This window comes from Oncorhynchus keta, chromosome 22, assembly GCF_023373465.1.
Source record: "Oncorhynchus keta strain PuntledgeMale-10-30-2019 chromosome 22, Oket_V2, whole genome shotgun sequence".
Lineage (NCBI taxonomy): Eukaryota > Metazoa > Chordata > Actinopteri > Salmoniformes > Salmonidae > Oncorhynchus > Oncorhynchus keta.
In genome coordinates this window covers 25580663-25599675 of record NC_068442.1, presented here as the reverse complement: position 1 = coordinate 25599675, position 19013 = coordinate 25580663, and the positions used below count along the sequence as shown (strand labels likewise).

Sequence of the window (19013 nt, the reverse complement as noted above, 5' to 3'; positions counted from 1 at the left end):
CCCAAAGTGAACCTCTTATGTTTCATAGTGATAATGAAATACTTAAGAGATGAAAAGCATTGTTAAAATTCTTGATTGAGTGGTGTTGCATTCAGCACCTTGATTTGCTTAGTTACACTGCCCCCTGGTGTACGTGTTTAATGGTATGAATACATTTGAACTGCTCCGGGGGAGTCCTGACATCATACAAAACAAGCATCTCGATAGTGATCCAGTGAATAGCCATGGATGTTCATATTCGCATATACAGTGCATGCCGGAAGTATTCAGACCCCTTCACTTTTTCCACTTTGTTACAGTCTTATTCTAAAATTGATTAAATAAAACATGTCCTCAATCTACATAGAATACCCTATAATGGCAAAGCGTACAGGTTTAGACATTTGCAAATGTATTCAAAATATTAAAAAACCGTATATTCAGACCTTTGCTATGAGACTTGAAATTGAGCTCAGGTGCACCCTGTTTCTAAAACTTGGGAGTCCACCTGTGGTAAATTCAATTGATTGGACATGATTTGGAATGGCACACAACTGTCTATATAAGGTTTCACAGTTGACTGCATATCAGAGCACAAACCTAGCCATGAGGTCGAAGGAATTGTCCGTAGAGCTCAGAGGATTGTGTCGAGGAACAGATCTGGGAAAAGGTAACAAAACATTTCTGCAGCATTGAAGGTCGCCAATAATATAGTGGCCTCCATCATTCTTAAATGGAAGTTTGGAACCACCAACTCTTCCTAGAGCTGGCCACTGGGCCAAACTGAGCAATATGGGGAGAAAGGCCTTGGTCACGGAGGTGACCAACAACCTGATGGTCACTGTGACAGCTCCAGTTCCTCTGTGGAGATGGGAGACCCTTCCAGAATGACAACCGTCTCAGCAGCAGCGGTCCACCAGTCGTAGAGTGGCCAGACAGAAGCCACTTCTCAGTAAAAGGCAGGACAGCCCGCTTGGCACTTAAAGGACTCTCAGACCATGAAAGTAGATTCTGGTCTGATGAAACCAAGATTGAACTAGTTGGCCTGAATGCCAAGCATCAGGTCTGGAGGAAACCAGGCACCACTCATCTGGCCAATACCATCCCTACGGTAAAGCATGGTGGTGGTAGTATCATGCTGTGGGGATGTTTTTCAGCAGTAGGGACTGGGAGACAAGTCAGGATCGAGGGAAAGATGAACGGAGAAAAGTACAGATCATTGAAAACCTGCTCCAGAGCAATCAGCACCTAAAACTTGGGCAAAGGTTCACCTTCCAACAGGACAACGACCCTAAGTACACAGCCAAGACGATGCAGGAGTGGCTTCAGGACAAGTCTCAATGTACTTGTGGCCCAGCCAGAGCACGGACTTGAACTCGATCGAGCATCTCTGTAGAGACGCTCCCCATCCAACCTGACAGAGCTTGAGAGGATTTGCAGAGAAGAATGGGGGTAAATTCCCCAAATAAATCAAATCAAATTTTATTTGTCACATACACATGGTTAGCAGATGTTAATGCGAGTGTAGCGAAATGCTTGTGCTTCTAGTTCTGACAATGCAGTAATAACCAACAAGTAATCTAGCTAACAATTCCAAAACTACTACCTTATAGACACAAGTGTAAGGGGATAAGAATATGTACAGAAAGATATATGAGTGAGTGATGATACAGAGCGGCCTAAGCAAGATACAGTAGATGGTATTGAGTGCAGTATATACATATGAGATGAGTATGTAAACAAAGTGGCATAGTTAAAGTGGCTAGTGATACATGTATTACAGAAAGATGCAGTAGAATCTACTGAGTAGATGATAGAGTACAGTATATACATATACATATGAGATGAATAATGTAGGGTATGTAAACATTATATTAGGTAGCATTGTTTAAAGTGGCTAGTGATATATTTTACATCATTTCCCATCAATTCCCATTATTAAAGTGGCTGGAGTTGAGTCAGTGTGTTGGCAGCAGCCACTCAATGTTAATGGTGGCTGTTTAACAGTCTGATGGCCTTGAGATAGAAGCTGTTTTTCAGTCTCTCGGTCCCAGCTTTGATGCACCTGTACTGACCTCGCCTTCTGGATGATAGCGGGGTGAACAGGCAGTGGCTCGGGTGGTTGTTGTCCTTGATGATCTTTATGTTCTTCCTGTGACATCGGGTGGTGTAGGTGTCCTGGAGGGCAGGTAGTTTGGCCCGGTGATGCGTTGTGCAGACCTCACTACCCTCTGGAGAGCCTTACGGTTGTGGGTGGAGCAGTTGCCGTACCAGGCGGTGATACAGCCCGACAGGATGCTCTCGATTGTGCATCTGTAGAAGTGTGTGAGTGCTTTTGGTGACAAGCCAAATTTCTTCAGCCTCCTGAGGTTGAAGAGGCGCTGCTGCGCCTTCTTCACGATGCTGTCTGTGTGGGTGGACCAATTCAGTTTGTCTGTCATGTGTACGCCGAGGAACTTAAAACTTACTACCCTCTCCTACTGTCCCATCAATGTGGATAGGGGGGTGTTCCCTCTGCTGTTTCCTGAAGCCCACAATCATCTCCTTAGTTTTGTTGACGTTGAGTGTGAGGTTATTTTCCTGACACCACACTCCGAGGGCCCTCACCTCCTCCCTGTAGGCCGTCTCGTCGTTGTTGGTAATCAAGCCTACCACTGTTGTGTCGTCCGCAAACTTGATGATTGAGTTGGAGGCGTGCGTGGCCACGCAGTCGTGGGTGAACAGGGCGTACAGGAGAGGGCTCAGAACGCACCCTTGTGGGGCGCCAGTGTTGAGGATCAGCGGGGTGGAAATGTTGTTGCCTACCCTCACCACCTGGGGGCGGCCCGTCAGGAAGTCCAGTACCCAGTTGCACAGGGCGGGGTCGAGACCCAGGGTCTCGAGCTTGATGATGAGCTTGGAGGGCACTATGGTGTTAAATGCCGAGCTGTAGTCGATGAACAGCATTCTCACATAGGCATTCCTCTTGTCCAGATGGGTTAGGGCAGTGTGCAGTGTGGTTGAGATTGCATCGTCTGTGGACCTATTTGGGCGGTAAGCAAATTGGAGTGGGTCTAGGGTGTCAGGTAGGGTGGAGGTGATATGGTCCTTGACTAGTCTTTCAAAGCACTTCATGTTTAAGGAAGTGAGTGCTACGGGGCGGTAGTCATTTAGCTCAGTTACCTTAGCTTTCTTGGGAACAGGAACAATGGTGGCCCTCTTGAAGCATGTGGGAACAACAGACTGGGATAGGGATTGATTGAATATGTCCGTAAACACACCAGCCAGCTGGTCTGCGCATGCTCTGAGGGCGCGGCTGGGGATGCCGTCTGGGCCTGCAGCCTTGCGAGGGTTGACAAATACAGTTGTGCCAAGCTTGTAGCGTCATACCCAAGAAGACTCAAGGCTGCCAAAGGTGCTTCAACAAAGTAGAGTAAAGGGTCTGAAGAATACTTATGTAAATGTCATTTTAGTAAAAAATGTGCAAAGTTTTCATAAACCTGTTTTTGATTAATTATGGGGTATTGTGTCAATTGACGTTAAAAAAACTATTTAATCCATTTTAGAATAAGGCTGTAACCTAACAAAACATGGAAAAAGTGAAGGGGTCTGAATGCACTGGAAATGTTGTGGGAGGTGTCAAGATTCCCAATGACATCATTAATAGCATTCTTAAAAAGCAATTAACCTTTAGCATAATCAGACTGATTGTTGGTCTTATGCTTTACTAGATGAATAAACAAGTGACAATGCTTTTCATAATGTAGGAAAGTTTAATACATGTCTATTAACATTTTTACAGTACATTTCATGTGAAGTGGCTTTCACAAATATAAATTATTTCGGCTTGTTTTCAAGAGGACAGGTCCAGGGACTGTAGCGTGAAGAGAAGGAAGGCGGTGTTGGTTGGCTATTCCTTGTAACAGATCTACCCACAGAGGACATACACAGATTCACCTGTGTAATTCTGTTTATCCTTTTCCCAATAACTTATGGGGAGTTACAGAAGAACATGACAAACTAACAATTTGTTCCCACCTCCAGTCTTCACTTAACAAGCATTCCACAAATCATCCATTGAGAAAAGTCTCAAAACATGACTGTTTAATACTGCATCATTGCTGTAGTAGAGTACACTAATGTACATGAACCCATATACAGTATGAAAATATACACAAAAATAAGGCACAAATGGAGAAGCACACCAAAACACCAGAAATCATAAGAACCAGAGCAGGGCCAGTCTCTGGTTTGGCACTGAACCAGACTGACCAATAACAGCATGTCATCAACCACATCCGTAAACACTCAAATGTCCCTTTGAAAATTTACCAGAAGTTAGTTACATTGTTTGATTCCCAGCGACAGCAATCTTTTAACTTTAGAGAAAGAGAAAATGATTTCCAGTCTTCTCAAACATCGTTCAATACTTTTATGGGTGGAATAAAGCGGTAGAGTGCAGTACTTCTAGTGCAATGTAAGATGCAAAAGTACCATTCATACATAAGACACAGAAATATGGTTGAAATAGCTTCATTCTTTGCACATCTACAAATAAAATGTTATTAGGGATAGCTTAAACATAGTCATAGTGTTGTTCTGAACCTTTGCACAATGAATTACCTTAAATACTGCTTAGAAAGTTGTCCTTTCATTAGGTCCTCAACTTATCAGCGAGTAAGTGGTTTTTATCAACTTAAAGAAACTTGCAATGATGAATGTCTTTTCAGAAGAATGATTATCAACAGTAATGAGAAATGCTCATTAAAACCTTTTAAATAGTCATTCTGAGGACTAGGAACTGGCAAGCTGACTAATTTACTATTCTCCACTTCAATTTAGACATACGGATGCACTCCCATTTGGATTTGGGGAAGAAGGTGCACCTCTTTATTAAATGATGATAGTTGCACGACCATCTCAACATTAAGATTCATAAACATTTGAAGGTGAGGGTGACATGATAAATATAACATTTTTACAGAAACATTTCCTATGGACATCATAATGGCATAAAGCTAAACACAAAAAAGGAAATCAAAGTCATGGTTCCTTTGGGAATAATCCCATACCTCTAACAGTCAAAAAGGCCAAATACTGTAGGCACTTTTATGTTCCAAGATCAGTCAACATCAACCTTTTAGGCATTGTAAGCTTTCCCCAGATAATAGTCCATGGGACTAGTGATCCACAGGCATTTTACAGACTCACCACTAACACTGACTGATCACCTGTCATTTCATCTAAAAAAAAACAAAAAAACATCTGTAATAGATTTCAATATGGGCACAGACAGTTCACTACCACAGTCACACCCGGAGGAGGGGTTTGGAGTTTGGTGTTTGCTGGTAAACAGAGTATTTGCGACTGAGGGTGTGTCAGGGCAAGCAAACCAGTGAGTCTAGCCAGCCCAGACCTGTCCTTCAGCAGCATGTGGAGTTCACACTGTGTTCATCACCTGAACAAAATACACTCACATTGTCCTTCAGCGACAGTCCTCATGTCTTCCTGTTGTTCCAGTTTAAATCAGCCGAAGCTGCTTTCTGCTCTGCAGTCCGCTCTGCAGTTGGCGAGCGAGAGTCCTGGGGGGACTTCTGCGCCTGTGGGGAGCGTGGGTCCAGCAGGGGGGGTGGTTTGTTGTCTGGATAGGGCCGGGTGAAGTGTTCTGGCCCTGTTGGCCCCGGGGGCCCCCTATGCTCTGGCATCCTCAGCCTGAAGTCTTGGGGATGGCCTCCACTCCCCCTGAAGTCTTGGGGAGGACGGAAGTCATCGCCGCGTCTCCGCTTTGAGTCTGGATGTCTGGAGCAAGAGGGATGATATCTTTCAGAGCTTACTACTACAGAGCTACAAGCTATCGCAAGTCATATGGTTTTAGCATTACATTTCAATACAAACCTCTACATTATTGTGTTTGAAAAGGCCTAATTCTCACCTGTCGTAATAGGCACGACGGTCCCTGTGTTCTCGGTCGCTGTCATACTGGTCATACGGCCTCTTCCGAGGGGAGCTGCTGCTGCCGCCACTACGGTAACTACTAGAGCTGCTGCGGTAGGAGTCTTCACGCGGACGACGGTCACCATAGTGATGGTCCTTATACCGATGGGCGTCATATGGATGATGCCGCTCGCTTTGCCAGGGCTGGTTGCTATTTCCAGGGTAGTTGTATTTACGATCTCGCTGCCAATCTCCTCGATCTTTTATAATAAGATAAAATAGTGGCCCGTGAGGTGTCGTGCTCATATAAAAAAAATTGATAGAAATCCACACAATTGCTGCAAAGTTGTAGAATTGTGCATACTTCATACAAAATAAACAACTTACCATCATTTCCAAAGTGTCGCTTGTTGGACTGGTTGTAGCCTTCTCTGTGGGGACCATGGGGGGATGTTGGAGAGGGGTGGGGCATGCCTGGATGAGACTTGGACGATGGTTGGGTGCCGGTGGAGTCTCGACTGGAACCAGACGCCTCTGCTCGGAAAGTCTTTTTCCTGCCTGACGGGTCATCCCCCTTTTTTCTATGCTCCTTCTGAAAATTAGCAAAGGGTCAAGCACAGGACCAAGCAAAAATAATGTTTGTCTGGTTGTACTTGTTACAGAAGCCTGTGAGTTTTTATACTAGGAGAAAAGAGACCAGCTCACCTCCTCCTCCCGAGACCGCTTCTTCTGAGCCATCTTGTACAGCTTGTGAAGCTTCCTCGCTCCAAATTCTGTGAACTTAGACACAAAAATCCAGAGGTTCCTGCCAAACAAAGACATCTTGGTAAGTCATGTTAAGTCACAGACTTAACCTTAATATGGAGAACTATTTTAATGAAACTCAATGGCATCAGAATTAAAAACATAGATTGACCTAAATGACCAAGGAGTTGGTTTCATAATCAAACCTTCAGTGCATACACTGAGTGTACAAAACATTAGGAACACCTGTTATTCACATGACAGACTGACCAGGTGAAAGCTATGATCTCTTATTGATGTCACCTGTTAAATCCACTTCAAATCAGTGTAGATGAAAGGGAGGCGACAGGTTAAATAAAGCGCTCAATTGTTTCCCGTGTGTATCAAGAATGGTTCACCACCCAAACGACATCAAGCCAACTTGACACAACTGTGGGAAGCATTGAAGTCAACATGGGCCAGCATCCCTGTGGAACACTTTCAACACCTTGTAGAATCCATACAAAAAAGGATGCAACTCAATATTGGAAAGACGTTCCTAATGTTTTGTACACTCAGTTTATAACTTATGGTTGGCTGAGGGCTTACCGACGCCATGTTTTGACATGCTCTGGGTCGCTGTAGGCTTTAAGACACTCAGTGATGCGGTCTCCTATCTTCAGCAGGCAGGTGCGTGTGTGTTGGAGCTGCTCCTGAACAGACAGGCCCTCGTCAGGCTTATCCAGCTGTTTTAAGGCCTTCTTCACCGGCCTCATGCGCTCCTTACACTGGACAGACACACACAGACAGTTTACTCCGCTAAGTACAAAAGAGCACCAAGCCAAAGATGATCCATGTTTCAATTATCCTCAGCTGTAACAGAACATCCATTATGTTTGACATATTAAATGGCTTATTAACACCTACATTAGTCTTCAACGTAGTTAATATGTTTCCTTATCCTGTCCATGCCGGTGGGTAACTAGCATGGCCATGCTCTAGTCGTTACAGGGTGCAATAACTCACTATGCTGAAGTTCTCTTGGTCCAGCTCATCGTCCTCCTCTCCGATGGGAACAGGGTCACTCCCAGCAGTAATGTGGACCGGCCCCTGGGGCTTCTTCCCTTTAGCTCCTTTTGCCTGAGACACAGATAAACAAACAGACACACCACCAAGCAGGTTAACACAGATCTCCATACAAACACCTGCACAGTGACACTATCCCTCCCGGTGATCTAGGAGCAATCGTATAACCTAATCTGTACACCCCATCTTGCTCCTAAATCCACCATCAACAACTCAGACAAAGCTAAATGTTCCCCCATTTGTTTGGAAACAGAAAAGGTTAGTGGGTGTGAGATTGTATACTACCGCAGCACAAGGCATAAAGTTTGCCACTGCCAAAGTACCTTTTCTTTTTTTGGCTTCGGACGTTTTTTGTCTTTGTCCGCGTCCTTCTCTTTTTTAGGAGTTCCGTGTTTTTCTTTGTTCTCTTTGTTATCCTTTTTCTTCTGCCTCTTCTTTGTGGGAGTTTTTTCAGTCCCGTCATCCTGGTTAAATAAAGAACACGGAACAGTAAATAAGTAAACTAGTTCTGGTTGACTACCAACAAAGACTGCATCACATTTCCCTTGTTTTCTCTATCCCGGTATTCTGTAACCAACAAGAAACTCCCTTGTGAAAAGGCTGGTGGTTGATAGGCAGGTAGAGCTGGGTGTTTTGAGATGACTTACCCTCACCTCCCCTTCCTCTGAGGGGTTGTCTGACATGCGGGGGGAGGAGATGTCATTGCCCTGTTCATCTTTAGGGGCCTTGTTCTCTTTCTTCAACCGAGGCTTCCTCTTCTTCACTTTGGCCTGGGAGGGGGGGAGAGATATGATGAGCCAATGGGGTATATACTGTGCAGAAACCAATACCAGACAGACTGTACATTTATTATTTAAGAGAGGTCCTGTTAAACAGAGCAGCCATGTCTTTTCTAACCTCCTCCTTAGTAACATCTTTACAGTCCACTTCTTTCTTCAGCATCTTCAGAAGATAGTCTGATCTGGCCTGCAACTGCTTCCCTTGAGGTTTCTTCTCTGGGTCATCTGGGAGAATCTGTGCATATAGCATACAATTTGTTAACAGGAGCCAATGTAACGCACAGCTTTATAGTTTCATCGAGTTCCACAGCTTTCTGAGAACATTTTTTAGTCTGACATTCTGATGGTTACCTTGTCTGCGAGTTTGAGATCGGGGTCGGTCTTCATCAGATCCCAGTTTCCATAGCCATGCTCATAGACCCCCAGCAACAGTTGAGTGTCATCTTGCAGATCCCAGTCCACGTCAAAGTGAGGCACCTTCACTCTGCAGGTCAGTTGGAATCTGTGGCGAAAAGAGGAGAGGTGGTCAAACCCTCTGCTACTGCAGCAAATCATGACAATGCCCTGGTGTCTGCATCAGTTGTTACTTATTTGACCCACATCTGTTATAGTAATATTTATTTTCATCTGCTAAAATGTTTCACAGGCCTCAGATATATCTGCAATGGTAACTTACTGGTTTCTCTCAGTAGGATTAGCTGGCACAGCTTTGTGCAGTGGCTCAAACTCCTCCTCGTGCTGAATGATGGACTTGGCATTGACCTGCACTCCTGAGATCTTGATGTTAATACCTCTGCGCTTCCCAGGGCCTTTGGCTAAAGGAACCGAGTATGCATGAGTCAAAACATTAGCACACACATTCTAAGCCCAGATTCCTAAAAATCTGAATCATACAGGCCGTCAGACAGACAGGCAGGCCGTCAGACAGACAGGCAGGCAGGCCGTCGGCAGCAGTCAGACACACTCACCTTCACTGGGATTCTCTCTGAGGTGCTCTTCATGCTCTTGGACAGCCGTCACACAGCTGCTATGGATCAGCTCGCCCAGTCTCTTCAGGTCTGCCTGGGATTTGTCCACCAGCTCTGAGTCCCGGGCAATGCCCTCCAGCCTTTCAAGCGGAGCTCCAAATTTCTTATAAGCCTTGATGAACCTGGTGAAGGAAAGTGTAAAATATGAACTAAGTGTTTAATGAAACACTGAGAAACCATTCAGTCTAAATGGCCAAAGAGACCTACAAACCTGCGGATCTCTGCATCAGTAAAACCCTCCACGTTGTTCTTGCGGGCTCTGGGCCTGCCTCTCCTCTTTGGCTTCTTGTCATCGCCGCTATCGTCCGTCTCGCTCTCGGAGCCCGAGGAGCGGTGCTTCAGCTTGGAGCCAACGTCACTGTCACTGTCGTTGGCTTGGGCCTGCAATTAATAGACACAATACAACCTTCAGACACAACAAGCAAAACCTATTTCCTACTGATTGTAATTGCCCAATACCTTTTTGAGTTATGAATACTGAAATGTTTAAGGATGTTTGCTTTCTCTACTATAATATTAAATAAAATCAAGAGAAAATCTAATCAAGAATTATAATTGAATCACACTAATGAATAACTTTGAGGTGACTCTTCCATGCATTTCATGAATTTGGATAATATCCTATGCTGTTAAAGGTTATCTGTGTGATATAAATACCCACTGTTGCATCACAAGGGACAATGCTGCTATAAGCCCTAATGATTCATTAAGGAAGCTTCTCATGCAGAAGATTCACATACACACGCAGTGGAATCACCAGGGATTCACCCACACCGTGAGGCAGTAAACACCTCATTACCACCCCATCAGACCCCCAGTCCCCTGACAGAGAGCAGGAGCGGATGAAAGTAAACAGTTCAGCAGCACACATACTCCCTGGGGAAGCCCCTTCACACACAGCCACCTGAGCTGCACCATGGAGTAGACACATCTCTGTCATGCTCAAGAGATCTAACGTGAGATGTGTGTTCTCTCCTGTATACCCTCTTATTGGAGCTCCTGCTTCTAGGCAGCATGTAGATGTCCTCCATCTCCTTCTGCTTCTGCTCCTCCTCCAGCCTCCGCCGCTGGTCCTCCGGGATGATGTCGTCCCAGTCAGGCACCATCCGCTCCACCATCTCTGGAGCACTCTCCTCCATGTTGGAGAAGTTGGCCACCTGGAGGGAGACAGACATGTACTCTCTGAGACTGGGAATAATAATCTCTTTAGTTAGAATAGTAGCTAAAGGCATTCCCGAGAAGTATTGTGAAAAGCAGGCTGAGAGTTGGATCAACTTCTAGGTACCTTGAACTGAGAGAGAAGCTCATCTGTGGCACTTGATCCCTGGTCACTTTCTCTGGTTTCAGCCAACCGCAAGATCTCATCAATATCCATCTCCTGCAAGGGCGAAAAGAGAAAGGTACAATGTAAAGGACAAGAAACGCAGACATTCTGCAAATCCGGAAGTTTGAAAATCGATCACTCATACAATTTAACTTTCAACAGAGTACATAATCAATAGAAATGTGTCTTTGTACCGTAGGTTCAGTCTCCTCTCCTTCTGCCTCTTTGAACAGATCTTCAGCTCCAAACTTCAGAATGGCAGTCAGCTCATCTTTATTGAATGGGTTGGAGCTGTGAAAAGATGTTGATGTTAAGTTAAGAACCTGAGGGACCTCATGTTTTCAGTCAAAGCAAAATATCACTCAAAGACTAGTAGACCGCATGGTGAAGTTTCCTCACTTTGAATTTCCGGAGTTGTTATCCAATACAGTTCGACCAGTGGTGTCCATTCTCTGAATTACAAGATGGTCCAAAACCATCTTCTTCTTGGCTCTCTCAATAATGTCCTCCTCCACAGATCCCTTTGTAACCAAGCGATAGATATTCACCTGTTCAGAAATACAAGAAAGGAGACATTTAAACGTCTCACTCACAAAGTTGGAAGACAAACATTTTCCATGATGGCTCTGCCAAAGAAAACGTATGCCAAACTGATTACTAACTTCCTACTGTACCTCACAGGTTTTATTCATTAGGATCAAGTCACCAGAATCACACCAACAATCTTGTGCTTAGCTAAACCTTCCCTCAATACTTAGGACAGTGGGTCTCGTTGTAGATACCTGCTTCTTCTGGCCAATCCTGTGAGCCCTGGCCTGAGCCTGCAGGTCGTTCTGAGGGTTCCAGTCAGAGTCAAAGATGACCACAGTGTCTGCAGAGGCAAGGTTGATACCCAAACCTCCAGCTCTTGTGGACAGCAGGAAACAGAAGTCCTGGACAGAGAGGGGGGATTATTATTCTCAACACAAATCACATAGTGCATCACGCCAAACCTGCTGAACATCACAGGTGAAGGGACAAAATGCCTGAAGTAGAGAACGTGTCAAGTTTGATAACCGTTCTTGTGGCTTTTATGGTGTGGGTTCACACTATTTGGATATTCCCATATAGATGATCCACAGATGGTCATATATCAACAAACTACCCATTGATAAGAAACAGCTTGTTAAGGTTACAGTAAAGGTGAGGTTTAGAACAAGAGTTAGGATAAGGGTTAAGATTTGAGCTAGGGTTAGTAGATAGTTGAAATGTTGACAGTTATTGAACATCTACAAACCATGTACTTGGGACGATCCAAATAAAGTGTTACCTGATGTGGTAAAACACACCAGGTAACAGTCACGGCCATTTTGTTTTTACTTGGTTGAGCTACGCTATCACAGGTCAGTAAATGTGTCTTGCTAAATTGACCTCAAAAGAATATGATAACTTCAGAGGAAAATAAATCTTAACACTAGATGAAACAATGTACTGTCTGTCATGTTAATGTATGGTATCACTATGGTTATCTTCAGTTAGATACGTCGCTGAGTAAGTGAAATGCATACCAACTGAGTTCCAACGCAGATTCAGGGCTGACATAGACAATTCAAATATCAACGCCTCGAATGTTCAGACCTGCAATCTGCAATAGCTAAAACATAGTATAGATAACATACCTCAGAACCTTCAGCATTAAAGTGGTCAAGTGCTTGTTTTCGTATTTCTCCCTTTATGGAGCCATCCAGGCGCTGAGAAGAGAGGGAAAGAGAGAGTTTTCAGGCAAGGTTCCAAGGCCTGAACTCCAAACCCTAAGATCCCACTTGGGAATGCTCAGCTATACATGGCATTATATGATCCATCAGGCAAGCAGCATATTGTCAAAGAGAATTACAACAGTAAAACTATGTCTAGTTATTTACCTGTGCTAAGACACCAGTGGTCACTCTGGCTCTGGGGACCAGCCAGTCCCCATCAAAAATAACTTGAGGATAAAAATAACTATGCAAGAGCATGTTTGCAGCAACACTGACACATGAGTCGGTTAACATCTGAGTGGACTCCAACACTGCTCCAATATCTCAACAGCTACTGAAAACACCCTCACTAAGTCACCATAATAAAGATGTATTAACATTTAATGGAGACGTAAGAGAACAAGTCATGCAGAATAAAAGAACAGCAGGTACACTACTGAAGGGTTGGACCTGCTGCCTTGCCATCCCCTGGGCTGTGTTATACCCTACCTGGAATGGGTAGCGCTTCAGGGCCAGGTACTCAGCCAGTATGTCCAACATGCGCACCATCTGGGAGAAGATGAGGACTCTGTTGCCCCTGTCCCGAAGTCTGGTCAGTAGCTTGTCCAGAAGAACCAGCTTCCCACTGCCCCTCACCAACGCCTGAGATACGCAAAAGGTCAACAGTCAAACTTAGGGAAATTAACATCTCTTCTCCACCCTCTAACAAACCGATACATTAGTGTGGCTACATGTAATCATGCTCTGCTGCCATTTTAACCAATGAGAGTATTTCTAAATGGTCAAAACAGAAAAAGTAGAGATAATTAGTCCACTGTATTATCACATGGACATGACACATCTTTTGCCATAATGCGCTGAGCTGAGCTCTTCTTGCTAGTCCTACCTGCAGGTGCTCCTGTGGAGTGTCACACTCTTCCTCAGGCTGTTTGATGAGGAAACCATGGTTAGTGCACTTCTTCAGCTCCATGACGATGTTGAGGAAGCCAGAGGAGCTGCCTCGGGTGCCTTTCTGCAGGGCTCTGAAGTTCCTGGTCAGAATCCACCTGAAACAAGCACCAAAACACACCACCAGTTAACTTCAGGGACAAGGAGTAAGACCTTAGATACTGCTCAAATCATCTGTCCAGACAGGTAGACATGGATAGACAGAAGCGCTACATTTGAGGGAACGTACTTGTAGTACTGCTTCTGCACAGCAGACATGTCCACACGGAGAATCTGTTCTACCTTGGCAGGCAGGGATTTCTCCACATCCTTCTTTACACGCCTCAGGAGGAAGGGCTCAAGGACTTTGTGAAGGCTCTGGTAGCCATTGTCAGTCCCTTTACCATGCTCACTTTCAAAATCTTCCCAATTTTCAAACCTTCAGAGGGGGAAAAGTACAATTACATTGAGCAAAGAACACTGTAAATGAATACAAATGCACAGGTTGTTCTTCTCAAAGTCCACATTTGCCAAAATATACATGATGCATTTTATAGAGAGGAGAAGTACATACTTGTCAGGCATGAGGAAGTGCAGAAGGGACCACAGCTCTTTGAGAGAGTTCTGCAGTGGTGTCCCTGTGATAAGAAGTCTGTGGTTGGACCGGAACTCAATCAGGGTTTTGTACAAAAGGGAGTCGTCATTCTTTAGCCTGTGAGCTTCGTCCACACCCAAGAAAGCCCAGTTTATGTTCCCCAACACCCCCTATGGACAGACCACACACATTGAGTGGAGAGTTGTATTCAATCAAACAATTAAATGTTCTGTCTTTTTTATATTTTAAATAATCACAAAATGTGTACTATTTTGGCCAGTACCAATCGAAGCCGATTCAGTATATCGAAATGCATCTGTCTGAAAATGCTTCCAAGAAATACAGATGCCGTACCTTGTCTTTCAGTAGAATTTCATACGTGGTTATAAGTGCATTGAACTTTATTCTCTTCGTCTGATGGCATACCCACTCATAGTCACGGATCTGTTCAACACAAAAGCAAAGCAGAGGGGCGGCAGGTAGCCTAGTAGTTAGAGCGTTAGGCCAGTAACCGAAAGGTTGCTAGATCAAATCCCCGAACTGACAAGGTAAAAATCTGTCATTCTGCCCCTTAAGGCGCTTAATCCATAAATAAGAATTTGTTCTTAACTGACTTGCCTAGTTAAATAAAGGTTAAATAAAAAAATAGAGGGGGACATTCATTTTTGGTTGGCAACAAGACTACAACGCTTCTTTCGAGTTTTGTAAAGAGGAGATTTCCGTACCGATTTCCTGCTCATCACGTCTCCCAAGTAGACCACCACGTTCATATCGGGGGCCCAGGTGTCAAACTCTCTCTGCCAGGAGGTGAGGGTGGATAGGGGTACCACCACCAGGGAGGGCCCATACAGCTGGTGCTGGTGGAACATGTAGGACAAGAACGAGATGGTCTGGATGGTTTTCCCCAGACCCATCTCATCAGCCAGGATCACACTATTGCACCTGAAAAACACATAACATGGAGTCTTATTAGGGTTACATTCATGCTAAAATGACCTACGAACTACCTAATTCCAAGTAATTAACAGTACACCTCAGTACAGTATCAGTACATCCACTAAATGAGATGATTAAAACAGTAATAATCTCTACTGTTTCTCTAGTGTCCTTCGTGACTTGATGTATACCTGCACCAGGAGTGAGCCAGCCAGTTCAGTCCATCTAACTGGTAATCTCTCAGCTGCAGGTTCTCATCCCCAATGTACGATGGCTGGTTCTTTAGTGCAACAAATCTGGGCCTCTGTTTCAACACCTGAAATTAGAGTTAGAAAATCACTGCACTGTTCTGAAATTACCATAGCTACATATTGTACATTTTTGTGTTCTAGCTGATATTAGTAAATGTTTAAATAAAACAATTGTGATGAGTATTGATGTGCAATCTATCTAGTCGGGACACTTTCCTCACTCACTTTGCAGTCTTTGGAGGGGACTGTTTTACTGGAGTTCCTGTTGGTGAAGCTGTCTATACAGTGCTGGAACTTCTTCCCCAGCAGAGCTCCATCCTCCCAGCTGCACTCTGAATAAGGCAGGCCCATCCACTTACACAGGTACTCTGGCTCATTGGAAGAAGCACCATTCTTGTGGCTGTGAGCTGGTGTACAGTGAAAACAAAATCTTCAGTGAAAATGTTTTTCAGAAGGTTTTATTGAAAATGTGCTTAGTATGATAATGAAGATGCATTACATGACCAAACATATGTGGACATCTGCTCGTCAAACATCTCATTCCAAAATCATGGGCATTAATATGTAATTGGCCCCATCTTTGTTGCTATAACAGCCTTCACTCTTCTGGGAAGGCTTTCCACTAGATGTTGGAACATTGCTGTGGGGACTTCCAATCAACCACAAGAGCATTAGTGAGGTCAGGCACTGATGTTGGGCAATTAGGCCTGGCTCGCAGTCAGCGTTCCAATTCATCCCAAAGGTGTTCAATGGGGTTGAGGTCAGGGCTCTGTGCAGGCAAGTCAGATCTCAACAAACCATTTCTGGAACTCACTTTGTGCACAGACAAGGGCATTGTCATGCTGAAACAGGAAAGGGCCTTCCCCAAACTGTTGCCACAAAGTTGGAGTCACAGAATCGTCTAGAATGTCATTGTATGCTGTAGCATTAAATTGGCACTATGCAGTCGGGCAGGTAGCATTCTCCTGGCATCAGCCAAACCCAGATTCGTCCGTCGGTCTGACAGATGGTGAAGCGTACTTCATCACTCCAGAGAATGCGTTTCCACTGCTCCAGAGTCCAATGGCGGTGAACTTTACAACACTCCAGCCAACGTTTGGCATTGCGCATGGTGATCTTAGGCTTGTGTGTGGCTGCTCGGCCATGGAAAGCCATTTCATGAAGCACCAGACAAACAGTTCTTGTGCTGATGTTGCTTCCAGAGGCAGTTTGGAACTTGGTAGTGAGCGTTGAAACCGAGGACAGATGATTTTTACGCGCTACGCACTTCAGCACTTCCATTCTGTGAACTTGAGTGGCCTACCACTTCGCGGCTAAGCCGATGTTGCTCCTAGATGTTTCCACTTCACAATAACAGCACTTACAGTTGACCAGGACAGCTCTAGCAAGGCAGAAATTTGATGAATTAATTTGTTGGAAAGGAGGCCTCCTTTGACGGTGCCACATTGAAAGTCACTGAGCTCTTCAGTAAGGCCATTCTATTGCCAATGTTTGTCTATGGGGATTGCATAGCTGTGTGCTCGAATGTATACACCTGTCAGCAATGGGTTTGGCTGAAAAAGCAGAATCCACTCATTTTAACAGGTGTCCACATACTTTTGTATATATAGTGTATGATAATGTTGGTGATGACATGAGGGACTTACAAGGAAAATCCGAGAGACCCTGTGTCTTCCCAGTTTTAGTCGCTGAAAATAATAATAATAATAACATCTCAAATTACATTCCCCAAATAGCTATAATTGTTGATTACACTAATTCTGTAAATATATCATAAAGTGTGAAGAAAGAAGGTAAGTCTGTTGTAATAATCACAATTTTGTCAAATATATTTTCATCGATGAACCATTGCTGCTAGTCAATGAAGACACATTTCAAAGGAGTTTAGTTTCTTACCAATGACTCTCTCCAGAATATGGAACTGCTTATTTAAATCAGTGGTTAGCTCTTGCTGGCAGTTGTAATATTCTGAATCCTCAGGTGATGCTTTGCTCAACCTATGGAAGATAATCAGTGTCAACAAGTAAAAGAACACAACACTGAAAGATAAAACTTCAATTGTAGCTACTTTACATGTGTACACAACAAGCCCTCACCAAGCACTGAGCTCATCGTTCTTCTTCTTGAAGTTATCTAGTTTCTTGAGTCCCTTGACCTTCTGTTGAGTGAGGGAGTCAATGCTCTCCCAGGTGTTGTGGATGTAGGACCAGCCTTTCCACTTGATCAGGTAATGGATCTCTCCCTCATCCTTCTCTGGGTCAAAGTCAGCTCCTGGGTCCCCATTTTCCTCCACAGCATACTGCGTAGTGGAAGCCCCGCAGGCTAAAATGGATACACACACAAAATTCGGACATTAATATTTTCAATATCTGAATATTATTCACAGTATAGATTCCTAACCAGGAGGCAGCCGCTAATAAACAGATATCTTGTCTAGCATCGTAATATGAGCACCTCGGTTACTGTCTCTTTCAACACCAGTGGGTACTATAAAGCAGGATCAATTAGTTATCCAGCTAACTTTGATAAACCACAAAAAATGATACTCTGGTTTATTAAAAAAGAGAAAATTAGATATGAGTTTTCATTTGTTGAATCAATTAGACCATGCCCATTTCAAGCCTATCAGAATAGTTAGGCAAGTTATCTGGCTAACTCCTTGATCCTGCTTTGTAGTAAACCCTTCTACTTGCAATGTCTATCTAAATGGGTTAACACAATACAGGTGAGATACTAAGTGAGGATGCATCACCTCCTTTTTTGCCTGTCCTGGTATCCATGATCTTCTCAATGGTCTCGCTGTCATCTTCCGGCTCCACCTCAGCTCCCTCCATCTCTATCAGGTCGTCAGAGTCGGTCTCAAAGTCATTTTGGTCCTCCTTGTAACTGTAACAAACCAACACAATGCATGTCATGCACGGTAAACAATTTATTTCATATTTTATATTGAACATGTGAAACACTGACATACCTGACTTTAGCAGACACCGTTCGCCGGGTTTGTCTCTTTGGGGTATCATCATCATCATCATCATCATCGTCGTCGTCGTCATCATCTTCCTCCACAGATGACTCTTGTTTCCTGGTTTTCCTTCCCTTTGGAGGCTGCTGTTTTTTGACTGTAGATGATTTGTTCTTTGGTCTGTAAAATATTGAGTCAAATACACACGTATACCACTTCTAACCACTCTGCAAGACAGCCTACTTACTAGTATTCCTCTACAGCTCTAGCTGACTATAATCACTCCTAACAATCTGACTCACACCAATGGCCTTGAGACAGCTTTTAACCCTCCGACCTCAGCAATATTAATAATTTATTGTTGATAGGCTTACAGGTGAATTTCTTAATTAAATTCCTTTAGAATACCAAGTGATCAATGGGGGGAATCCTAAAGCCTACAAAAATATTTAATGTACGGTCCATTCAGAAAGTATTCAGAACCCTAAAATTTTTCCACATTTTATTACATTACAGCCTTCTAAAATTGATTAAATTGTTGTTGTTTTTTCAACTTAATCTACACACAATACCTCACAGTGACAAAGCAAAAACAGGTTTAGAAATTTTTCCAAGTGTATTACAAATATAAAAACTGAAATATCACATTTACATAAGTATTCAGACCCTTTAGTCAGTACTTTGTTTAAGCACATTTGACAGCGAATACAGCATCGAGTCTTCTTGGGTATGACACTACAAGCTTGGCCCACATGTATTTGTGGAGTTTCTCCC

At 43.8% G+C, this 19013-nt stretch overlaps 1 protein-coding gene across 6 annotated transcripts in view; it reads right to left on the bottom strand.

Moving 5' to 3' along the window:
* Window positions 1–3711: 3711 nt before the first annotated feature.
* Window positions 3712–19013, bottom strand: part of LOC118401229 (chromodomain-helicase-DNA-binding protein 2-like) — a 35831-nt gene continuing 20529 nt past the window's right edge. For 5 of the 6 annotated variants that reach the window (XM_052474956.1, XM_052474955.1, XM_052474954.1 and 2 more), the window contains 32 exons: window positions 18249–18419; window positions 18030–18163; window positions 17374–17599; window positions 17174–17274; window positions 16924–16965; window positions 15503–15684; window positions 15218–15342; window positions 14816–15032; window positions 14445–14534; window positions 14070–14260; window positions 13746–13934; window positions 13455–13614; window positions 13058–13210; window positions 12491–12562; window positions 11615–11764; window positions 11232–11380; window positions 11027–11123; window positions 10794–10886; window positions 10492–10665; window positions 9720–9889; window positions 9449–9630; window positions 9157–9295; window positions 8832–8982; window positions 8599–8715; window positions 8349–8471; window positions 8025–8165; window positions 7642–7755; window positions 7225–7403; window positions 6598–6697; window positions 6280–6484; window positions 5891–6152; window positions 3712–5757 (listed from right to left, as the gene is read on the bottom strand). In XM_052474956.1, the coding sequence (XP_052330916.1) occupies window positions 5457–5757; window positions 5891–6152; window positions 6280–6484; window positions 6598–6697; window positions 7225–7403; window positions 7642–7755; window positions 8025–8165; window positions 8349–8471; window positions 8599–8715; window positions 8832–8982; window positions 9157–9295; window positions 9449–9630; window positions 9720–9889; window positions 10492–10665; window positions 10794–10886; window positions 11027–11123; window positions 11232–11380; window positions 11615–11764; window positions 12491–12562; window positions 13058–13210; window positions 13455–13614; window positions 13746–13934; window positions 14070–14260; window positions 14445–14534; window positions 14816–15032; window positions 15218–15342; window positions 15503–15684; window positions 16924–16965; window positions 17174–17274; window positions 17374–17599; window positions 18030–18163; window positions 18249–18419 (4900 nt within the window). In that variant the 3' untranslated portion in view covers window positions 3712–5456. The remainder of the gene's footprint in view (window positions 5758–5890; window positions 6153–6279; window positions 6485–6597; window positions 6698–7224; window positions 7404–7641; window positions 7756–8024; window positions 8166–8348; window positions 8472–8598; window positions 8716–8831; window positions 8983–9156; window positions 9296–9448; window positions 9631–9719; window positions 9890–10491; window positions 10666–10793; window positions 10887–11026; window positions 11124–11231; window positions 11381–11614; window positions 11765–12490; window positions 12563–13057; window positions 13211–13454; window positions 13615–13745; window positions 13935–14069; window positions 14261–14444; window positions 14535–14815; window positions 15033–15217; window positions 15343–15502; window positions 15685–16923; window positions 16966–17173; window positions 17275–17373; window positions 17600–18029; window positions 18164–18248; window positions 18420–19013) is intronic. The other variant, XM_035798574.2, reaches the window with a different exon arrangement.